This window comes from Aplysia californica, unplaced genomic scaffold (genome assembly GCF_000002075.1).
Source record: "Aplysia californica isolate F4 #8 unplaced genomic scaffold, AplCal3.0 scaffold00455, whole genome shotgun sequence".
NCBI lineage: Eukaryota > Metazoa > Mollusca > Gastropoda > Aplysiida > Aplysiidae > Aplysia > Aplysia californica.
Window position 1 is genome coordinate 427,802 of NW_004797725.1, and position 21,162 is coordinate 448,963.

A 21,162-nucleotide genomic window follows, 5' to 3' on the forward strand; every position below is an offset into this window, starting at 1 on the left:
TCCATATTTTGCTAAAAATAGTCCTTAATTAAGACAGCTTTTTCTTCATCAACTGAGCAAAACAGCGTGAAGCTCTTTCCCCGGAAGAGTTAACATTGGTTGTGGATGAAGGAGCCTGATGCCTAGATTTTACGTTTTGGTAAACTCTGAAGCTGGAGAGTTATTTGCATATGAGGCCCTATCAAGGGTGAAAGAGAATTTGCAGTTCAATCTCGCCATTTTTGCCCAAAGGGGGGGTGCCCGGATTGTAACATAAAATCCGTAGTTTCTCATCCTTCGGGCACATAAGATAATATAGTGCCAATGGTTATATATAATAAAGAATCAAGATTTTGTGCATAATTTAAATAATAGTAGAGTCAGATACAGCATATTAGCTCAGTCAGACACCAGTGTAGTAGAGTCAGATACCAGTGTGTAATACAGTCGGATATATATCAGCAGTGGCAGCTCGTGGTTTATAGAACTGACCGGCCGTCATTCGCGTTGACTATTTCTCCCTCCCCCATCCCTTTTCTTCACAAACACACACAAACACACACACACACATACACATACACACACACACAATCTCTCTCTCTCTCTCCTTATTTTATTCCCCTACTTTCGCCATCCCCACCCCCTCCCCCACTCACACACACACACACCACTGTAAACATTGTAATAATATAATGTGAAAGAGCTAAAACATGCGGTAGTGTCAAGAAACAATATTATGAATAACATATGATGGAAGTTACTGAGATTATTAGAAACTGACTTGATCGGCACAGAAAAAGAAACACTACTAGGCCAGAAAACAAACTGAAAGTGAGAGGCAATAAACTGCCGGTCCTGGCCTTCACTACTTTACTCATACTTTCTACACCCCCACACAAAATATCGACGTGCACTGGACCCGTTAAATATATGTAATAAGAACTGTCCTGTATGATGACAAAAAGTCAATTGATACTGTACCAGTGACCCTGTCCCAAGCAGATCAAGTCTACAATCAGATAGAATACAAAGCTGGACAAACTTAGTACACAACAGTTTCCGATCATTATATTATCAAATTTTCTTCATCGCACTTCTCACAACAGAACACTGTGTTGTAACAAAGTGGGGAAAATGTGTCAAATGCTAATTATAGAACTTGGTGTCTAGCTGGGGTGACGGTGGAAAAGGGGAGGGAAGGAAGGGGGTAGGCCTGGCCCAGAATCTGACAACCGAGTGCCTATCGCTCCTCGTTAAAATTCTCCTCATATATCTTCACTAGACAATTCCTCCTTCCGCCGGCCAGACTCCTATGGACCAGGTAAGTTATTAGTGGGGAGAAAACGATGAGTAAATGTCAAACACGAACTATAGGTGGTTAAAAAGTCAATAAATAAAAAAGATTAGTGACATGCTAACAATAAATGTTCTGATAGTAGTTAGAGAAAGGCTGAATGATAAATACATGTTTTGCTGATAAAATAATACATGTGTCTGTGCTGCTCAAGACAGTCTCAATCTTAATTTTGTAAGCTACAAAGAGGCCAATTTGGTAATTAAGGGATGAATTAATCGTTCTGAGGGCGGTCGATGGATTTGTCCATGGGACTGACGCTAGACGGTCAGAGAGATATAGTAGAATAAGAACGTATAGGACTGACGTCATCGCTAGGCCTAATCCCGCCGTGTGTTTGGCCTCGTACATAGTAGCCTACGAAGTTTCGCGACGTGACGGCTTGATGGTAGGGGAGATGATTTAAAGTTATGAGCCGGCGCGATAACAAACGTGAAGGAATGAGGCTCTGTTGCGACAAATAAATATCAGTGAATCCCACTTGTCTATTTGAGTGTCTTCCAATCGGCAAGGTGCTTTTGAATGTTGATACATGATGTTTGTTTGGATTTACTTAAAACAGAATGAAAATCATCATCAGCAATAAATCTCCTGTCAACAGTCCAGCTGAAAAAAATTTGACCGGCACCGCCGGTCTTGCCCAGTCAACAAACCGCCCCTGGATATCAGCGTAGCAGAGTCAGATACCAGTGTAGTTGAGTGAGCCAGATGCCAGTGTAGTAGAGTCAGATACCACGCAGTAGAGTGGGTCAGATACATACTCATCATTAAAATAGCTATAAATGGTGAAAACCACTTTAGACAAATCTATCATTGTGTCCAAGTGTTGATAACAACGGTAACCGGGCACCTAGTCTCAGTATCTACGTACACGGCAACCGGGCACCTAGTCTCACCTAGTCTTAGTATCTACGTACACGGTAACCGGGCACCTAGTCTCAGTATCTACATACATGGTAAACGGAATGAAAATAAATCAATATTTGTCCTGTGCTGTATTTGCTGAAAAAAAGAGAAAGTAATCGTCTTGTCTGGCTCGCCATCGTGACAGGTCAGTGAACCTGTGCGTGTGCATCACATTGTGAGTACCGGTTGGGGTCACCAAAGTTCTTTCTAAGTCTGCGCACTGCGAAGTAAAGGGCTCCGGAATAAGGGGGGTTATTTTTTTTTTTTTAAACGTACAGTCGAGAGAGTGGTGTGGATGAAGGCAACACCGGATGACAAAAACTGGATTTGGAGTTTTGAACTGCCCGGTTACCGTGTACGTGACACCAGAGAGTATTTGATTATATAGTCTCTGCTGACACCGAGACTACATGCCCGGTTGCCGGTTACCGTGTACGTAGACACTGAGGCTAGGTGCCCGGTTACCGTGTACGTAGACACTCCGTTTTGAAAATGACCGATGTCAAAATACTGCCCAAATCCATGAGAAAACAAAAAAAATGTGACTGAACACGTAAATAAATCGGGCGTCACTTTTGCACGCAGTAAGGGCCTCAAATATGCAAACAAGCTGAAACAGTGGGTCATCCAATCACAGGGTTTCCTGTAGCTGGTTTCGGTTTATCTCTAGGGCAAGGCAGAGATAGGAGGGCGCTTTTTCGGTAGTTCCCACCCCGCAATTGTTATTCACAGATTTTGGCCCCAAGAGTAGGGGGGTTTCAGGGGGGCTTGCCCCCCTGACCTAACAAAAATAGGAAGGGGGGTTTCAGGGGGGCATGCCCCCCTGAATTTTACCACAATTTAATGTTTTGCTATTGTTAGGTTTGATATCTTAGCTCATCGCGAATCAAAAGTATCTAGATCTAGATGTAGGTCAGGTGAAGGCTCAAATAAGGGGGGTGGGAACTACCGAAAAAGCACCGATAGGAGTAGGAGACATAAAGCTTTAAAGTCAACGTGCCTGTTTTCGTCCTTATAATTATTTTGACCGAACCGGTAATTTTACTCTATAGATCTAGAATCTAGATCTAGACTCTAGATCTAGATTTTCTAGATCTAGATCTATATCTAGATTTCTAGATCTAGATCTAGAATCTATACAATCCTAAGCCACTACGGCAATGGCTTGGATCGGCCGATCGCCCCGACTCGATCGCCTACTTTCACCCCAACTCCAACAGCCGGCTATCCCGAATCTGACCTTCACCCATGAAGTTATGATAAGGGTCTTACGGGTCTATCATCTGAACTATTGGCTATCGATTAGATGTATTCTAGATCTAGATTAGAAAGCTCAGTTACCTTTAGAAGTACTCTTGGCTTGGCGGCCAAACAAAACCGGAGATTGTCACGAATTTTGGATTCCTCACTTGAAATTAAGATTTGGCTCAGCTTTACACGTAGATCTAGATCTAGAGTCTAGATCTACGTAGACTTCTGTATCTGGACACAGTGTATATTTGCCGGACGGACGATCAGAAATAAACTGAACTTTGGAAGTTCGGAGCTGTGTGATATGATCTAGAAACTTGAACTTCTATCTCCAGTGCAGTGATCAATAGAGATTAGAGAACAGGGGAGAGGCAGGAGGTGGGGAATCGGCTGACACTACTGAAGCTGAAGTCGTAAAATAAAAACATTCGTAAAAACATTTCAAAGTTGCTGAATTTTTAGCTTCCACATATATGATCATTATACAATTATATTCTAGATCTAGATCTATATTCTAGATCTAGAGAAAAGAGTCAAACAATCATTTTGAGATCCAAAAGGATTATTGATCTATATATCCAGACAGCCTAATATAATCGATGCATTTCGGAAATTTTACGACACTTAGAACTATATTTGGAGTAAAAACAAAAGTGTCGACGTACTTCGCTAGACGAAGCACTTGGTGAATGGCGAATAGACCGCTGGTTGTTGAGCCGACGAACTCCTTATATTTCATTCTATCAGAATAATATTGACTGAAGCGTCTGAGGTGCCCATTTTGTATGATTCGAACTTTGGTAGGAATTCCATAACGAGTAACCACTTAGAAATAGAGGGTTAGGATTAAGGCTTGGGTTTGGGTTGGATTTGGCTTTGGCTTTGGGAGAGGGAAGTGGCTATTCTCACCCGGAATACGATCTATTTTGCCCAGAAGTTCTCGCGCTACTCCTCTCTCTCTCTCTTTCTCTCTCTCCACTGCCCACAGACAAAATTGCACGCTTTTAGGCTAACACTAACAGTAGTAATAGATCTAGATCTAGAACATTTGTTCACAGCACAGAATTCTATAATTCTGTTATCACAGTCACAGTCACAGTGTAGAATTCTGTGGTTCAGGGTGAACGCTTCACTGGTTGGCCTAACTAAGCTATAACTGTGAACACCCACTGAGTGAGAATAGCCAAAAGACTCGCCTGCGCTATTCTCACCCGGGGTGCGTTACCGACAGAGCTGGAAGTAACGGAGTACAAGTACTCCAGTACTTGTACTTACGTTACAATTTTCGGTACTTCTACTGTACTACGGTACATTTTGAAAACCAGTACTTTTACTGTACTCCGATACTTTTTATAAAAGTACTTTTAAGTATTTTAAAAGTACATTTTGAGTACTTTTGAAGCTTAATATGAAAGAGTAAGTCTTAGTAATTTTACACAACTAAATCTATCATCAATTATTTTGCCTACTAAAGAAGTGTAGGACTCTTTTATAATATTGATACGATTGGACTCATATTGCCAATGCACTGTTATTAAGAAATCAATATTTTTGAGTGCCAGATCTAGGTCTAGATCTAAATTGTCAAAATAGTTTTTTCTCCCCAAAATCAGTACTTTTTGATGAAATTACACCAAAAATGCCACTCAAGACATGTATAGGTTTATTCCAAATGCAAATCTGAATAATTCCATATAAGATACAAGAAGTGTTTTTTTTCTGTTTGTGATCGTTTTTCAAGATTATAAAAATTTTTTTTTAAATTTCAATATATATCGGATGTTATGATCCAAATGTACAAATATTATGGAATGTATGTCCTGCAAACTTTTCAATATTTTCCAGTTCTATATTCATTTATGGTTATTTTGATGCATCATTTGACCAGGTGCAAGCATGTTTTTTGAGTTTCACCAAAGATTATAAAGTTTTTATTTTCAAATTTTATCCGCATCCAATCAAAATTGTGTTGCATAATCGCCTCTTGCAGTAACCAAAGTTGAAAAATACGTAAATAAACATTACAGATGTATTTTACAATCCATACTGAAAATATTGGTATATATAATATGTTGATATTTATTAGAATTTGTGGCCCCAAAGACCTTTTACTGCCCACTAGTCATCATCTCATTCGCCGTCCCGAAAAAAATTCGTCCTCAAGCCGAAAATAATACGTAGCGAATGAGTTTACCCTAGAAGCCTATAACTAAATAGGTTAATGAAGTCATTTCGGGTTTTCCCGATACCGCTTTACTGAGTTTTTAGAAGGGTTGATCGCGTCGCAGTAAAAACGATGTCACTCAATTCATTCAGCAAATTGGACGCAAATATTAGTCTTTAATATCCAAAGTAATAAAGACACCGAAAAAGTAATTTAATAGCAGAACTATATTCTGCACTAAAAATCACATGCAGATGCCAAGTTTCATTCATATACTCCTATTCATTGCTGACTTATGAATAGTTTTCCTCAAAATACATCAAGACTTGGCCCGCTTTTTGGCGATATTTTCCTATATAATTTGAGTCTCCCAAACAAAAATCCCAATAACTTATTTGTTTATCAATGGATTTATTAAATTTAAAAACCAGTTCTTAGAATTTACTTTATTTTCATTTAAGCCCATTTTTAAGCAATTTGGATAAAAATTTAATTTTTCATTGTCATTGCTAAGTTGATTTAGGCCTACTTTACGGCTCAACAGATTATAAAAGGATATAAAACCATATCTTTTCTTAAAGCTGATAGAATGAGCCATTCAAAAATGATAAGCGATCTAATAAATACAAACAAAGCGCAAAACCCGATAAACTCAACAATTAGTACATCAGCACGGCGAAACAAGTGGTAACATTGTGTAGTCGCTCAGCTGGACTCCGCCACTTTATCGATCGATATCTTGGCCAAGAGACGCTCTACGAGGTCAAGATAACTTGCAAAGTCATTGGTCACTATTGATAACTTTGACCTGTAATTTACTACGTCATTTTCCATATTAGGAATACTTGAATTTTCCATTGAAGAAGGTCAGCGTCTATACACTTAATATAGGGCCCGCGTCCTTCGCGGTCGAAATATGTCAGCGTTATATATAGGGCCTGCACGCTTCCCGGGTAGCGCGGCTCACGCCCTTTATATAGGGCCTGCGCGCTTCCAGGGTTAAGTTAGGCCTAGATCTAGGTCCTGTTTAACTCACTTCAGACGGTTCACACAACAGTTGCGTGACCCCCGCCGCGACGCTCGCGACGGCTCCCACAAGCCCTGCATGACCAACTTGGGAATTTTTTTTCCGCTCTACAAATCACACACGGATCGCGAGACACGCCTCGTACCCTTGTTTGGCCAAGCCTGAGCTACTTAGACTTCGTTGAGCTACTTAGACTTCGTTTCGTATCTCTGGGGCCGGTAGTTTTTAAGTTATTGAAGGTGAAGGGCAGTGACCCCAACTGGGGTTGAACAGACCGGAACTCGCGCTTTGTTTTTTTCTATACAGCTGGATAGTAATCCGACAGTCGCGTCGTAGTAACGGTCGAAGAAGTCGCATGAACAAGAATCACATAATTTCGCCGTTTTCTATACTTCTGTACGTTTTACTAGTTCTAGTGTCTCAGAATATGATGTGTCTAATAGTTAGGATCCTGGATATGTACCCGAACACGGCCCGAGTCGTAGTTCTAGGGCTAGATCTAGCACTAGTACTGGTGTTGTTTTTCGCGCAACGAAATTACGTCGTGCCGTACATCTGTCTCATGTAATTCAGTGTATGGGTCTGAATCAATGCACGGACCAGCTTTTATATTTTCACCAAACACTCGCACATGTATACAAATCAAACCAGAACACTTTGAACTTTTATTTTTGTTGTTGCAGTGAATTTCATTCTACTTGTCACGTCTCTGGAAATTTTTCGGAAAATCAAATTCATGCCAATTTTTAAAAAATCATACAAATTAAAGTATTAGACTTAGACAACTTTAGTTTTTTTGTATTAGATTAAGCTTGAATGTTACTTTACTGTGTCAAAAAATAATTACAATAGGGTAACTACTTCTTGTTGGGACCTGAGAATGGAAAGTTTATTTTTCTTCATTTTCATCTTCTTACTCAAATCATCCACCTGTTACAGACTAGAATCATTTTTCTCCTGAAAGATGGATGGTCTGCTTAGACTATTTATTTGATTGTAATTGTAATTCTTTCAGTTCTGACTGCTTTGCTGGCAATCTTCCTGTTTTTGAGCCTTGGATGTGTTCATAACAAAACTATTTCAGTGGTAGTTTTGTACACTTTTAGAGAGATAAATCTGGTACTAGACAACAGAAGTAATGATACAAGTCTTAGTTCAATGTCATTTTTATTGAAATGACATGCTATTTTCAAAGCAGTGATGCTAGTGATTGAAGTCTTTGAATCAACTGCACATCCTTCTTCACAATTGATCTTTTAAGTTTTTAATGTTGTCTTTAAAGTGAAAACAGTGGTTGCAAAAGTATGTGAGAGCTTCAAGATGTTGTAACATTATGAAGATAAGCTTTTATGACATGCACGTCTTCACTTTGTTTCTGCTTGAAATTGAAACTTGGTTTTTATGAGTACAGATGGTTACACCCTGAGTTACTGTCCAACTCGTGGGGGTCAGTTTCTGTTATAGAAAGCATTTTATGATATATCCACTGCCTGCATTTGTTTGTAATGTTCTCCAAAATGGTAATGGTGGTTGATCATTTTCAAACTGACTCTACACAATGCAATAGAGCCATACTGAAAGTTAGTTGACAATTATCTTGATTTACAACCTTAGAGGGAAGACTTAATTTGTTTAGCTTTTTTCCCCCCTTCCAGATAGTTCTTTGTTGGCTGCCTTGTGTAAAATCACTCTGAGAGGAATACAGATGTCAACATGTTGGAGGTTGTAGCAAGTCTCCCAAGAGGACCAGTCTTTTTAGCTGGCGAGAGCTTACAATGTGATGTCATTTTTACCAACACTTCGACTGATAATCAGTAAGTGACTTGATTTTTTCTGATTGTATCAAAAGTGTGTTTTCCAGTGTCTGCGGAATAAAAATTCAAAGTGTCTTGCAGCATATTGAAATGAGGCTTAACTTTTGGTGATATTATTTCTTGATGTTGTCCCTTCTTCTTACTAAAACATGTGAAAATTACTTTGCCCAGAATCTTGAAAAAATGCAGTAAGGATCAACCCAGAGAAATTCAAATTTTGATAATACATGAAGATAGTTTTGAGGTTTGTCTGCTTTTAGTGCTTTTCAGATCTACACCTTACATATTTATACAATTGATGCTTAATTGCAAGTTTCCTCTTTTTCTTGTATTTTTGCACTTGTAGTGTACCTTTTTCTTTTAGAAATAGTAAGAATATCAGATACAATAGTCTCCGCCTAAGATCCCACCGCTTACGATCCCGGTTCAGTTAAGATCCCGTTGTTTTAGGAAAACATAATTTTTACTATACAAAAGTCACCCCTAAGATTCCGCTCTGATGGTCTACATCCAGCTAAGATCCTGCATTTCAGATTATAATTTGCGAAACAAAAACCCGGACAGGCATAGCCGATCAACCAAGAGTGAAAAGTTGAGATCAACAAACTGTCCGTCGCATCAAAGATCAGTCACTATCGTGAATGTGATCACATACACGTTGTAAAACTCGATGAAGCGATACAATGTTTGCCCCAGACGGGATCACACCGGGGTGTGAACTGACCTACGCGTTTGTTTTCCCCACGCATCGCACTCACACCTGAGCTCTCCCCCTAAACTTACATCACTCGCTGGATGGGTAGGGCCTACATGTTCACTCCAGACGGGATCACATTGAACTGTGAACTCTTCCCTGACCATTGCAGCAGTTGTCTCTACTCCCGAATTTGCGAGACAGACTGGATTTTAGTTGATGTGTTCGCAATGCAATGGTGTGTAACGGCAAAGGCAGGTTGGGAAGGGGGGGGGGGGCTCGGTCAGAGATGGAAAGCTATAAATTTTCGACAGGTAAAGGGGAGGGGAAACCGGATTAGCGTAAATCTTGAGACTCATGATAGGATCATAAGTGAAAATGGCACGCCTCATGCCACTATGCACCGTGATAGGTCATCAAGGTTAACCACTCTTTGCTCGCCATATACCATAAACCCGCCAAGAGGGCACGTCAGTTCATTGTAGAGTGGAGGGAGACCATTTTACCGATTGTGAGCCTTAACATGGGTCACCATAGATTCTTTCCTGGGTTCGTCGGTTAAGATCCCGGTTCGCCTAAGATCCCACATTTCCTTGCTCCCGAGCACCGGGATCTTAGGCGCAGACTACTGTAATTTTCTCTTTGATTTGTCTATTCTCATCTTTATGTATGCATTGGGTCATAAGTTTGTGGAATAATTTTTTTATGTTAATTAGTTAATGACATAAAAGGTGTATGTTTCTTTTGATATTAACTTTTACAAGTTCCCATTTCTTGTCACAGAGCTGTAGATGAAGTGTTGGCGTGGTCCAGTGTACAGATCATTTGTCAGTGCACTGTCAGTGAATCTCGAGTCCAGCTTCCTCGCAAAAATTCGTTGTCAACTGAAGAGGCATCAACGACAGGATGTGACACATCATTCATTCCTAACAAAGGTACATGTGTGCAGTATGAAAAAGTTGTGCCCTGAGATTTGATAACTGTTGTTTGTTTCGTTCCTCTGAAAATCACTTTTCTTTGTTTTGATGGGTTCTTGAATTGGTGTTTTGTGTTTTCACTGATAAGCCAAATTTGAATCTATTGTGTGCTATTTTTCACATTAAAAACTGTTTGCAGCTTTGTTGTTGTTTTTAATAAATTGAAATTGAGGCCCTTGACTCTTCAATGTTTGTTTGTTTTTTTTTGCTTATATAAACACAGGTTCTGGCAAAGCATTAAATCATCGTGCTTTGCATTCTGCCGAAGAGATGGGCCGTGCTGCTCAAGTTAAGCTGCTATATAATCTTTTTAAACCTCTCCCTGCTCTCATTTTGATGTTTGTTTTTTTGTTTTGTTTTATTTTAAAAGAAAAATTTGTATTATTTTTCAAATTTTACGTGCTATGGTATAAATGCTGTGCACCTCTAAGTCATTTGTCAAGGTTTAGTGTAAGGAGAAAGTATACTTAATAAGAGAGGGAGAATTCCTGTGTTTCCATGTTATGTCATTTTTTTTTTTTTGCAGTTGAGTTAATTAGTCTGTCGCTCCTCTGTGACTGTTAATTCCAATTTAATATTGTAATTGATGATTTCAACTTTTTGTTTCTTTTATTGTTTCTCTTTTGGAAGTTGATAATAAATTTAAGAAAAATATTTCTCTGGACAATTCATGTCCTCAAATGTTTTAATAAAAGTGATTAATTTTGAATCTAAAATGATTAATTTTGAATCAAATATCTTGGTTTATAGGATTTAATTTTGACAAATGACTCAGTTTACGTAGATGCACAGCAAATGGATCTTCTTATGGTGTATTTTTTCTTTCATCTGTTTTTTCTTGTGCCATATGCTGCCATACGCTTTTTATAAACATACATTATTATTTTTATCAATGGTCAACCCAAAGTGTTTAAATGAGTAATTGTTGTCCTACGTCTAAGAATTTCATTGAGCTTTTTGTGAGATGCTCTACTTTTAATTTTGGTGTGGTGGAAATTGCATGATTCTGTGATTCAGTTCAGTTTGATTCAAAAGATGTTTTCCTTTTTGAAAACATTGGTGTTTTTTGTTTTACCAATTTTTGTGTGGGTTTTTTTTTGTTGGACAGTCATTATTTTGCTTCTTTTTTTTTTTTTTTTTTACATTTCTACTATTGTATGGGAATTTGTTCATGGAGTGGGAACATTTTTTGAAAATTTCAGCATGTTCCTTAGACAAGTTTCATGTTTTCTTTTATGGTTTTCAAGGTGTTTCTGAAATATTCTGCTTTCTGCATTGGTGTATGATGTTAATTGTTGAAAGTCATTGCATATATGAAAAATGATTGTATTCAAAACAACAAAAAGTTTCCATTTTCAAATCTAGTAAATAATAATGTTTTTTATGTATCAGTAGCTAGATTCTTTAAAAATGACTATCTGTTTACACATCCATTGAAATTCATTTTACTGTTAAGCAAAAACCTGTGAATAATGCACATGAAATTGGAAGTGATATTGGAATAGATAGGCTAATTTTGTTGTAATAAATGCTATACCGGTACTTTTCTTTTACCATATAACCAGCTGTATCAGATATAAATTGAATCAGCTCCTTTTAAATGGTTAAAAGCCTGTCCTTTTGAAACAATGGCTGAAGATACCCTTGTGGTAAGTTACAAGGCAACATTTAAAAATCTCTCCTTTTTGGCCATTTAAAAAAAATCTCAAAGGCAATATATGGTTTATCAAAAATACTAATAAAGATAACATATTATGCAATACTTGTTGTTGTAGTAGTTATGTTTTTCTTTTAAATTGCACGTTGCATTTCAACTTTGTTTTGTCTTTTATTACAGGGGAAAGAGGCCTGACTGTTTTATGCACAAAGCCAAAAATTTTATTCTGTGATCTCAAATTATCCCCTGGCATGTCGAGATCATGTGAGTATTATGTGTCAAGACACATTCAGTCAATATCTTCTTACATACAGTTTTCTTGTGTCTTTTTCTTTTTACTGCGATTATATTTTCATCCAAAAATAGAATAGAAGCCACAGAAATATGGTTTCTTAGGAGACTGCTGAGAATATTGTGGAAGGAAAAGGAATGAAATGAGGTAGTGCTTGATGAGGTTTACGTGGGACGCTCACTGTTAAAAACAATAAGGAAACAACAAATGCTGTTTTTAGGACACCTGAATAGACATAAAGGTCTTGAACATCTAGCTCTCACTAGGAAAATTGAAGGCAAATGAGGCAGGTATAGGCCCAGAGCAACCTACTTAGGGAACCTAAACAAATGGGTAACGGGGAAAGATCAGGGAAATGTAGCTTTTTTAAGATCATCCGAGCAAAGGGATGAATGGAGAACCATGATCCCCGATGTCTGTCACAGATCTGACACTGGATGATGATGATGATATTTTCATCACACTCACTTACTGTTACTTCTCTTTCTTTCTGCCCATCATTGTTCAAATGGCTCTTATCAAATTTTGTGTTACAGTTATTATATTTTGGGGCAGAAATTATGTTTATGGTGATGGATCTTAGATGAGTGTTGGGTTCCAATGAAAAATTGGTTAATTCACTTCTTTCTCTTATTTAGCCTATTTTATCATGAAAGAAAAAACCGATATGGAAGAGGAAAAGGTTTTAAGAAAAAAGTTTGATTAAACAACTAAATAGTTTCAATGGATCACCAGCGTAAAACATGGGTCAAAACAGCTAGCTCATGAATGGAACAGCAAGTGGCTATTTTTCTCTCATTGCTTGATAGTGAGCAAACACCATTTGTTTGTGCATCAAGAATCTGTTAGCAGGGGAACCTTGTGACTCATATGTTGGCTCACGGATGTGAAGTCCACAGATGAATTAGATACTGGTCTATCTATGTGTAGCCAGGATGTAGATGCATAAATGTGTTCCAAATATCATAAATACAGTCGCAATTGTCCATCATAAATACAGTCGCAGTTGTCTTAGAAAGTTGGATGTCTTGGAAACTGTCATTATAAAATAGGAAAAGTGGGAAGCGGTCATTTGTACAGGTCATTGTTTCGGACAGGTGGCTGTTAGAGCAGGTTCACCATTATTACGAATAGGAATAAATAGGGAATAACATTATATCGTTGCTGTCACAAGCAATCCACTTATGTTCGTTTGGGTACTTTTTACTCCAGAGACAAAAAACTAGTGTTTGCTTTGTTATTCCTATCAGGAATCATGAAAAGCAAGAAAATTGTCAACCTTGACCATAGCATTGAACTGCATTTTGGAGATGTTGAAAGATGCATCTTTAATAGAGCTTTGGGAGAGGGCAAAAACTGAAAATTCTCAAGATTTGGATTAAAGTGAATTGCTTGTGATAGTGACAACATGCAGTATTGAAAGTTGGGGAGATGTGATTGAGGCTGTGTAGCTTTTGTCAATTTTATTTTCATTTAAAATGATAAGATAAGATACATCTTTATTGTCCAGATCCTGGCACATTGGTTTGGTGTTTCACCACATGTACACACACACACACACATACACACACACACACACACACACACACACGCACATGCACACACAGACAGGCTTACAATCACATGCTTTATATAAATGAGCAGCAATATAAACAATAATAATCTTAAGCTAGGTACACTCTCAATGTTATTCTGATGCATGCTCTGAGGTCGTAAGTATACTTATACAAGATGGTGAAGACCTATATCTTTCTTTGTTACAGATCAGAAGCCTTGGTCTTTTGCTTCTGACTGATGTTTTTTTTTGAGGGAACAAGGGATGTTGATCATTATTGACAAAAATACTTCAGACCAATTCATTGTCCTTTCACTGTTCACCTTTAGTCACTGTCAAGGGTTGTGGTAGAATGTGGAAAAGGTAGTCGCCGTTATTTTAAAATATTTGTATTCCTTTCTAACAGATACGTTTGAGGAGGTAATTCCAACTGATGCTCCACCTTCTTTTCGTGGGCAAGCTGTTAAGTACTCCTATAAAGTTATTGTTGGCACCCAAAGGTTGGAGAAGGCTACAAAAATGGTGCGAGTTCCCTTCAGAGTATTAGTGTTGTATGGTAAGTTTGTTTTGTGGATTTATTACAATTATTTAGTTTTAAGGTTAAACATGAATTTTGAAATTCCTCGGACAATTGTCTTTTCATATTATTTTGTGTCTAAAGTTATTGTATCTTTGCAATGTGAGGCACTTTTTTTTACCTCAATTGTTGAATGCTAATAAAAAGTTTTAGTTTGAAATACCATCCGAGTCCATAGAGGGGATGATTATTTATTCCTACATCTTTACAGCTTTTACATCTTTTGTTTATGGTATTTGTCAATGTTACATTTTGTTGCTCTTTGGCAATTTAGGACTTTAACCCTTCAGTCTGACAATCTGCATATTGTCTAACCTTGTTAGCAATGTGACATGCAGGTTATTCTTTGAACACATATGTGTATAAAATGTTTGTTTGGTTTTATTTTGCTTTTCAGGTCTCAATGACATTAGTGTGTATAATGAAACAGAAGAAATTGCGCCCAGCAATCCATTTTTGCACTACCAGAGAAAAGAAAATTCTGTCTTGGATGTGGCGTTACAAATCATTTCTACAGTCACAGCAAGAAAAGCCCCGCGTAAGTATACATATTCGGTTATGAATTTCTTTTGATGAGATCTTTATAAAGACTTAGTGCAGAGTTGTCCTGATAATACATTTGAATGAACAAAATGAGGACCTGAAAATCCGTTTGCCATGTGCATGCTAGATTGTAGTCATTCTGGGCTGATTCCTCAGAAAAGTACTGTCACCCAAAGTTTTTGCACTCCATGTTTTCACACTTGTTTAAGACAACATCTCTTAGCATTTGCCTTGGGATGCTTCAACATCTCTTTGCATTTGCCTTGGGATGCTACAACATCTCCTTGCACTTGCCTTGGGATGCTACAACATCTCTTTGCACTTGCCTTGGGATGCTACAACATCTCTTTGCATTTGCCTTGGGATGCTACAACATCTCTTTGCACTTGCCTTGGGATGCTACAACATCTCTTTGCACTTGCCTTGGGATGCTACAACATCTCTTTGCATTTGCCTTGGGATGCTACAACATCTCTTTACACTTGCCTTGGGATGCTACAACATCTCTTTGCACTTGCCTTGGGATGCTACAACATCTCTTTGCATTTGCCTTGGGATGCTACAACATCTCTTTGCATTTGCCTTGGGATGCTACAACATCTCTTTGCACTTGCCTTGGGATGCTACAACATCTCTTTGCATTTGCCTTGGGATGCTACAACATCTCTTTGCACTTGCCTTGGGATGCTACAACATCTCTTTGCATTTGCCTTGGGATGCTACAACATCTCTTTGCACTTGCCTTGGGATGCTACAACATCTCTTTGCATTTGCCTTGGGATGCTACAACATCTCTTTGCACTTGCCTTGGGATGCTACAACATCTCTTTGCACTTGCCTTGGGATGCTACACACATCTCTTTGCACTTGCCTTGGGATGCTACAACATCTCTTTGCACTTGCCTTGGGATGCTACAACATCTCTCTGCATTTGCCATGGGATGCTATTCTGAATCTGATGCCTTTCATTTAATATTTGCTTTGTCTTTGGCTGTCCAGTCCTCCTCTCAGTATGTTTCTAGTTATTTAACCTCCCGACTCTGATACTGGTAAGATTCCAGCTCTTTAGCACACATACTTAGAACTTTCATATATCACTTATGATTTTTTTCCCCCTCCAGATTCATACAACATTACGAATAGTCGAGGTCGAGTAGCAAAGTTTTTACTCTTCAAACAAGCCTACAAGCTGGGAGAGGACATTGTGGGCATGTTTGACTTCAGTGAAGGAACTATTCCCTGTGTCCAGGTGAGACAGTGTGACCATTAGGGGAGTACATATCCTGTACGTGCATGTAAGTCTTTCTCTAGGGATAGCTATTCCCTATTTCTATGCGACTGATTTTTTAGATTCTCATGGTGTGTTAATGAAAAAGAACTTAAACTTTGACAAATATTGATCAAAATAGATTATCAACCCCTCAAACTATTGCAAATTGAAGAGACAATATTAACATGTAACATGTGTGGAAGTAGAATGTGCATAGAAAGGATTATGAGAACAGAAAGTGGGGAAAACAGATGAATAAGAACACCACTTGAAGCAGTAATCTGTAGTTAAGGGGACTTCTGGTTCTTGATTTGAAGTGGTGAGTCGGAGGGAAAGAGGTAAGAAACTTCTTCACACTCCGTTGTATTTCATATTATGAATATATCCAATAGGAAAAATTTATGTTATCAGGAAGGACATTTTTTTGTCACTGCTTAGACGATTTGAGATGACTTCTGTTCTAATCAAAGTGCTTATTTATACTAATTTACTTCTTTATTTCCTGCAAGCCGCTCCCAGCAGCTCGCAGTCGGAACCACTGTGCTGGTGAGCAGCTGACAGCGGCTCGGGCACATTTTTAAAAAACTTTTCGGCAATAAACAGGTCTCTTTTATCGGGATATCATTCATTAGATGAATATCTATCAAAATAATTTCATTTGTTTTGGTTTAATGACCAATTTAGTGACGTTTTTGTCATTTTTAGATTTAGTACCAAAAAAGGGCCTCGGCACAGTGGGTTTGTCCCTGTTGGAGATAAAGAGTTAAAGACATGTGCTGAAACAACTTCACAGTAATAACTCCCTTGGTTGACTTGTTCATTCCACATTATGATTAAGTCCCCTAGAGGATATACAGTGTTGCAATATGCTAAGTGTGCAAAGTGAAACTCAGTAAAAATGAAGCTGTCAGACCTGACCTTCTTTATAGCAATGTGAGCTCCAAGTCGTGTCATAATGTAGGGTAAGCAGACGACAACATCTGTTTCCACAGACTATAAGATATCGAATAAAAGGGGGGGAGGTGGACAAGTGGTCCAGAATTAATAAATAAGCGGGGGGGGGGGGGGGGGGGGGGTTAGCACATTCAACTTCATACCCCTGTACTAGTAGAAACAAATCTGTTTTGTTTCTCCTTCAGTGAATGAAAGAACAAGAGATCATGAAATTTTAGTGATTTTAGTAGGTTACTGTGACAACTTTTCCCATTTAGGAACAAACCAGTTTCACTAAAAAATATAAACCAATGTACAAAAGTTTTTAAAATGTGCAGAAAATTGAGTTAGCCAACCTGGTACCTGTACAGTAGTCTCTGCCTAAACGCACGCCAAACAAAAGCACGCTCGGCTCAAACGCACGCTTTTGTCATCTGACGGTTTTTTTTACTATATAATTTAGATGTACAAACGCAGGGTCACTCCCTCTAAACGCACGCTCCGATCTGCGAAACACGCTGACACGTAAAGCTTGACTAAGGGAAATTTTCACTACGACTACTGTAGCCTACGATCTGCACAGCTTGCATAAGACAAGCCTAGAAAAACAGATACATTGTATTTGGCGAGACTGCCCCTTACGCCGAACAAAGAGTGTGATGGACAGCGTATTCACAACCAACTTTCCAGACACATAGGTCTAAGACTGGTAGATGAAATGTTGGCGGGTTAGGGGGACTGAAACGTTATTTGATTGGTCACTGGAAATGCATCTCTTTGAGAGAAGGTTTCTGACTGGTGTTTGAGTGACTGCGTGTTGGCTAATGTTTAGTTAGACCCAAGCCTATGATGCGCAACACGCGTGAACGCTCGTTCATGAATTTACGGTCGGGGATGGTCGCTTGGAAAGCCAAGTGGCTGGACCGTCGTCTCTATGACTATCACCAACAATTTCTTTTTAGGCTATTGATTTCCGGCATTTTATGGTGCATCCTTTACATCTAGTCTGTCTTCCCCCCCCCCCCCCCCCCACACGCACACACACCCATTCAACACCTTTGCAGTCTTAACCACAATCGGGGAATCTTTTACAAAACAGTCAGGTGTCGTCACATTATCGGCCCAAAGTGACCCCCACCCCAAAGGGAGGTAACTAGAATATCAAGGCAATGAGATGACTGTGTCCCTTCCTCCCTTTGCTAAGGTTCATGTAAACGCACGCTCCGTATAAACACACACTAAGGAGCCCTCCCGAGCACCGTGCGTTTAGGCGGTGACTACTGTACTGTTTGTTGAATCTGAGTTATTTGCTGATTTTAATGAATTGAAAATGTTGGGACTCTGTCTTCTTTCGTTAATCTAAGTTTTTGTTTAATCCGATTTTAAAAAATCTGAGTTTCACTGTACCATTGTTATTTGAATATTCTGTCTTTGCCTATTGCCAAGCACATATTTTCAGCTCAGTGTACTAGGGAAAATAGGATAAATTACTTTTCTATGGGATACAATGTCTTATCTTATGGAGCTTGGAATCCATTTTGCAAATAAGCTTGTCACAATGACATACAGGCATTTTTAAAAGTGAGAATGCAGGGCTAGCCAACATTGTTTGAGTTGAAATGCTTACACTTTCAAAGTAGTGGAAAATCGTTGGTTACTGCACATTTTGTGACCAAATATTTTTAAGATTCTTAAATGAGAAAACGCAAGTTGGAATAATGGAGATGAACCATTTTCTCACCAGGGCCTTCAATTTTATCCAGTATTGTCTGGTTCGTATTATAGCATGTTGCTGAGAAATAGGCTTGAGAAGTTTTTAGCATAAAGATTACATCTCATGAGTGTCGCGGAGCAATTCTACAAGTACTTTTTATTGGAAAATGTGACTGTATTTCTTGTGTTATATTGTCTTGCAGTATTCTGTGACTTTACAAAGTGAGGAGCAGATATCTGAGGAGTGTCGTCGCAAGCCAAGCCAGGGAACAGCTGTCACTTCCTATGTCAAACATCAAGAGATGTGTGTCCATACAGTGAGGACTCATATGAATATTCCAATACCTCTGACAGCCACGCCAGGTTTCATTACAGATATTGGTGAGAATTTACAGTTTTTCTGTTTTAAAATGTTTCATTTATAGCTTGTTTACTTTCGTCTGACCGTGGTTAAAAGAGGATAAAATGAAATGGCTCTGTTTATTTTTCTCAGATCTTTGAATATGTTTCTAAAAGTTGGATGAACAACAGAGTCTAAAAGCCCATTCATAAAGGTCACTGCAAACTAAGGTTCTGTCATGTTTTCTTTGATGTAAGGCAAATGCAGGTCAAAAAAGGAATAGTGGATTTACAGCATACTCCTAAAACATAAAAAAATTTACATATTTTCCTCAGCACCACACTCTAACTGTCGCCTTAGAAACAAAATTCAGAGACGGGGTGAGTGTTTTTTTAGACTCACGTGGAGCATCTGGAGATGTCTAGAAAGTGAGGGGATGAAATCTTCAAGCTTACAGTAAAATAAGGGAGCAGGGTGGTGTTGCTGTCTTAAAATGAGCAATTTGTGGGCAAGGTTACTGTAAGCCATTTATTTTAGCAGTCCTGTGTATGCATCCAAAAAGTGGTGTCTAATATAGGGCCCAAAAAGAAAAACTTTAAAAAAAAACGGGATTAAAATTTGTTTAAAAATATTTGTGTTTGGTCGCTAGCTTGCCGAAGTGCCATACAAAGTTTTGCAGGCATAGGTGAATTAATAAATGAGCTACATTTTTTTTTACGCGGTCAGAAGAAAGTGAACAAGCTATTGCAAAGTATTGTTGCAATGAAAGCGTGAGATTCCCTTGGGATTTTTTGCAATATGTAATAGTTTCAGTTGCAGGCTCTCTTCTTTATTTGAGATGTAATGTCAACACGTGAAAGTAAGCCTCCATGCAAGGACTTTGTTTAGTTTCAAACTTTGGTAACTTTCATGTTTGAGATATTTCGTTTGTGCTAGAGTTGACTGGAATACTTTCTATGCAATGTTGCTTTTATTTCATTATTTTTTTCTGTTTACTGTGCATGGTCAAGAACAGTTTTATTTTGCCTACTTCATATTTGATACCTTAAGTTATGACTGAGATAAACAGAGAGACCTTTTAAATCATATTCGTTTTCATTTGTCCTCAGTATGCCAAAGATGGAGGCTACATTTTGAGTTTGTCACATCACTTGATGAGATTGGCAGTCCAGCGTCCTTACCAGACGATGGAGAAGAAAGGCAATGGCAAGGTCCCTCTATGCTCAATGTGGAAACAATGGTCTGGGACTTGCCCATAAAAGTATTTCCTACTAACCCCATTCATGCTTCCAGCGTTACTTTGATGAAAACTTCGTCCTCGATACACATTGGACACTGAAAGAATGCAGTTTCTCAATAGTGTAATATGTGGGAACAAAAATATATAGTAAAGAGCTATTTCTTATCTGATTCTGTGTTTGATCAGAGCCAGAAGCTCTCAAAACTTGGGTATTAAGTGCAATCGCCTCCTTCATCATGTGATCATTTTGGTTTGTTGAAGAATGAAGAAAAGATTTGAGTCCACAGTAATATTTTGTTCACAAGTTGTGTCCTGTCGGAGAAGGCCACACTGTTCTTGACAGTCCATGTCATGGGCACTCCCTGCCTTCTCTCCAAGTCAACTGAATGTGCAGGACCCTCAAGTGAATACAAAAAATTGGTGTCAAAATTGCAGTATGCAGCCTACCCTATTTCTTAAACACTGAAGTCATTTACCATAATATGTTTAAATTTTACTTTATCTAAATTCCACAAAAAAAGTTACATTGCTGTGTGTTCTTTACAAGTCATTAATTGGTATTGTTGGCCTGGATAATTTGGATTTTTTAAAAAGTGGTTTGTCCAAAATTATATGCTGAGACTTTTAAAACCTGTATTTGGGCTTTTTAGAAAGTTTCCATATATACAGTCGAACCTGCCTTAACGGAAACCTGTATAAAATGGAAACCTGTCTTAACGGAATCTCCCCGCTCCCCCCTTGATATATTCCTCTTTAATTACCTGTATAAAACGGAAACCTGTCCAATGCGGAAACTGAAAAAAAAATCTGCTCCCTTTCTATGATTTCACCTGTCTAAGACGGAAAATGCTTTGCCCCTTCAGCCCTGATTTGAAA

The 21,162-nt window shown here is 38.4% G+C and overlaps 2 protein-coding genes across 3 annotated transcripts in view; one reads left to right on the plus strand and one right to left on the minus strand.

Annotated features, from left to right (window-relative positions):
• Positions 1–3,876, minus strand: part of LOC101852949 (non-lysosomal glucosylceramidase) — a 31,974-nt gene extending 28,098 nt beyond the window's left edge. Inside the window, exon 1 of the mRNA XM_005105168.3 lies at positions 3,581–3,876. The gene's annotated coding sequence lies outside the window, so the exon portion shown is untranslated. The remainder of the gene's footprint in view (positions 1–3,580) is intronic.
• Positions 3,877–4,130: 254 nt separating this feature from the next.
• LOC101853185 (RAB6A-GEF complex partner protein 2) lies at positions 4,131–20,976 on the plus strand. 2 transcript variants are annotated; one of them, XM_005105169.3, is made up of 9 exons: positions 4,131–4,290; positions 8,337–8,495; positions 9,973–10,124; positions 12,004–12,087; positions 14,077–14,226; positions 14,645–14,785; positions 15,912–16,039; positions 18,910–19,087; positions 20,156–20,976. In XM_005105169.3, exons 2-9 carry the CDS (start codon positions 8,395–8,397, stop codon positions 20,383–20,385), a joined length of 1,164 nt encoding a protein of 387 aa, XP_005105226.1. In that variant the 5' UTR covers positions 4,131–4,290; positions 8,337–8,394; the 3' UTR covers positions 20,386–20,976. The 2 variants fall into 2 exon arrangements, with proteins under 2 accessions (XP_005105226.1, XP_035827437.1); XM_035971544.1 differs by having other exon boundaries at positions 4,131–4,262.
• Positions 20,977–21,162: the final 186 nt, after the last annotated feature.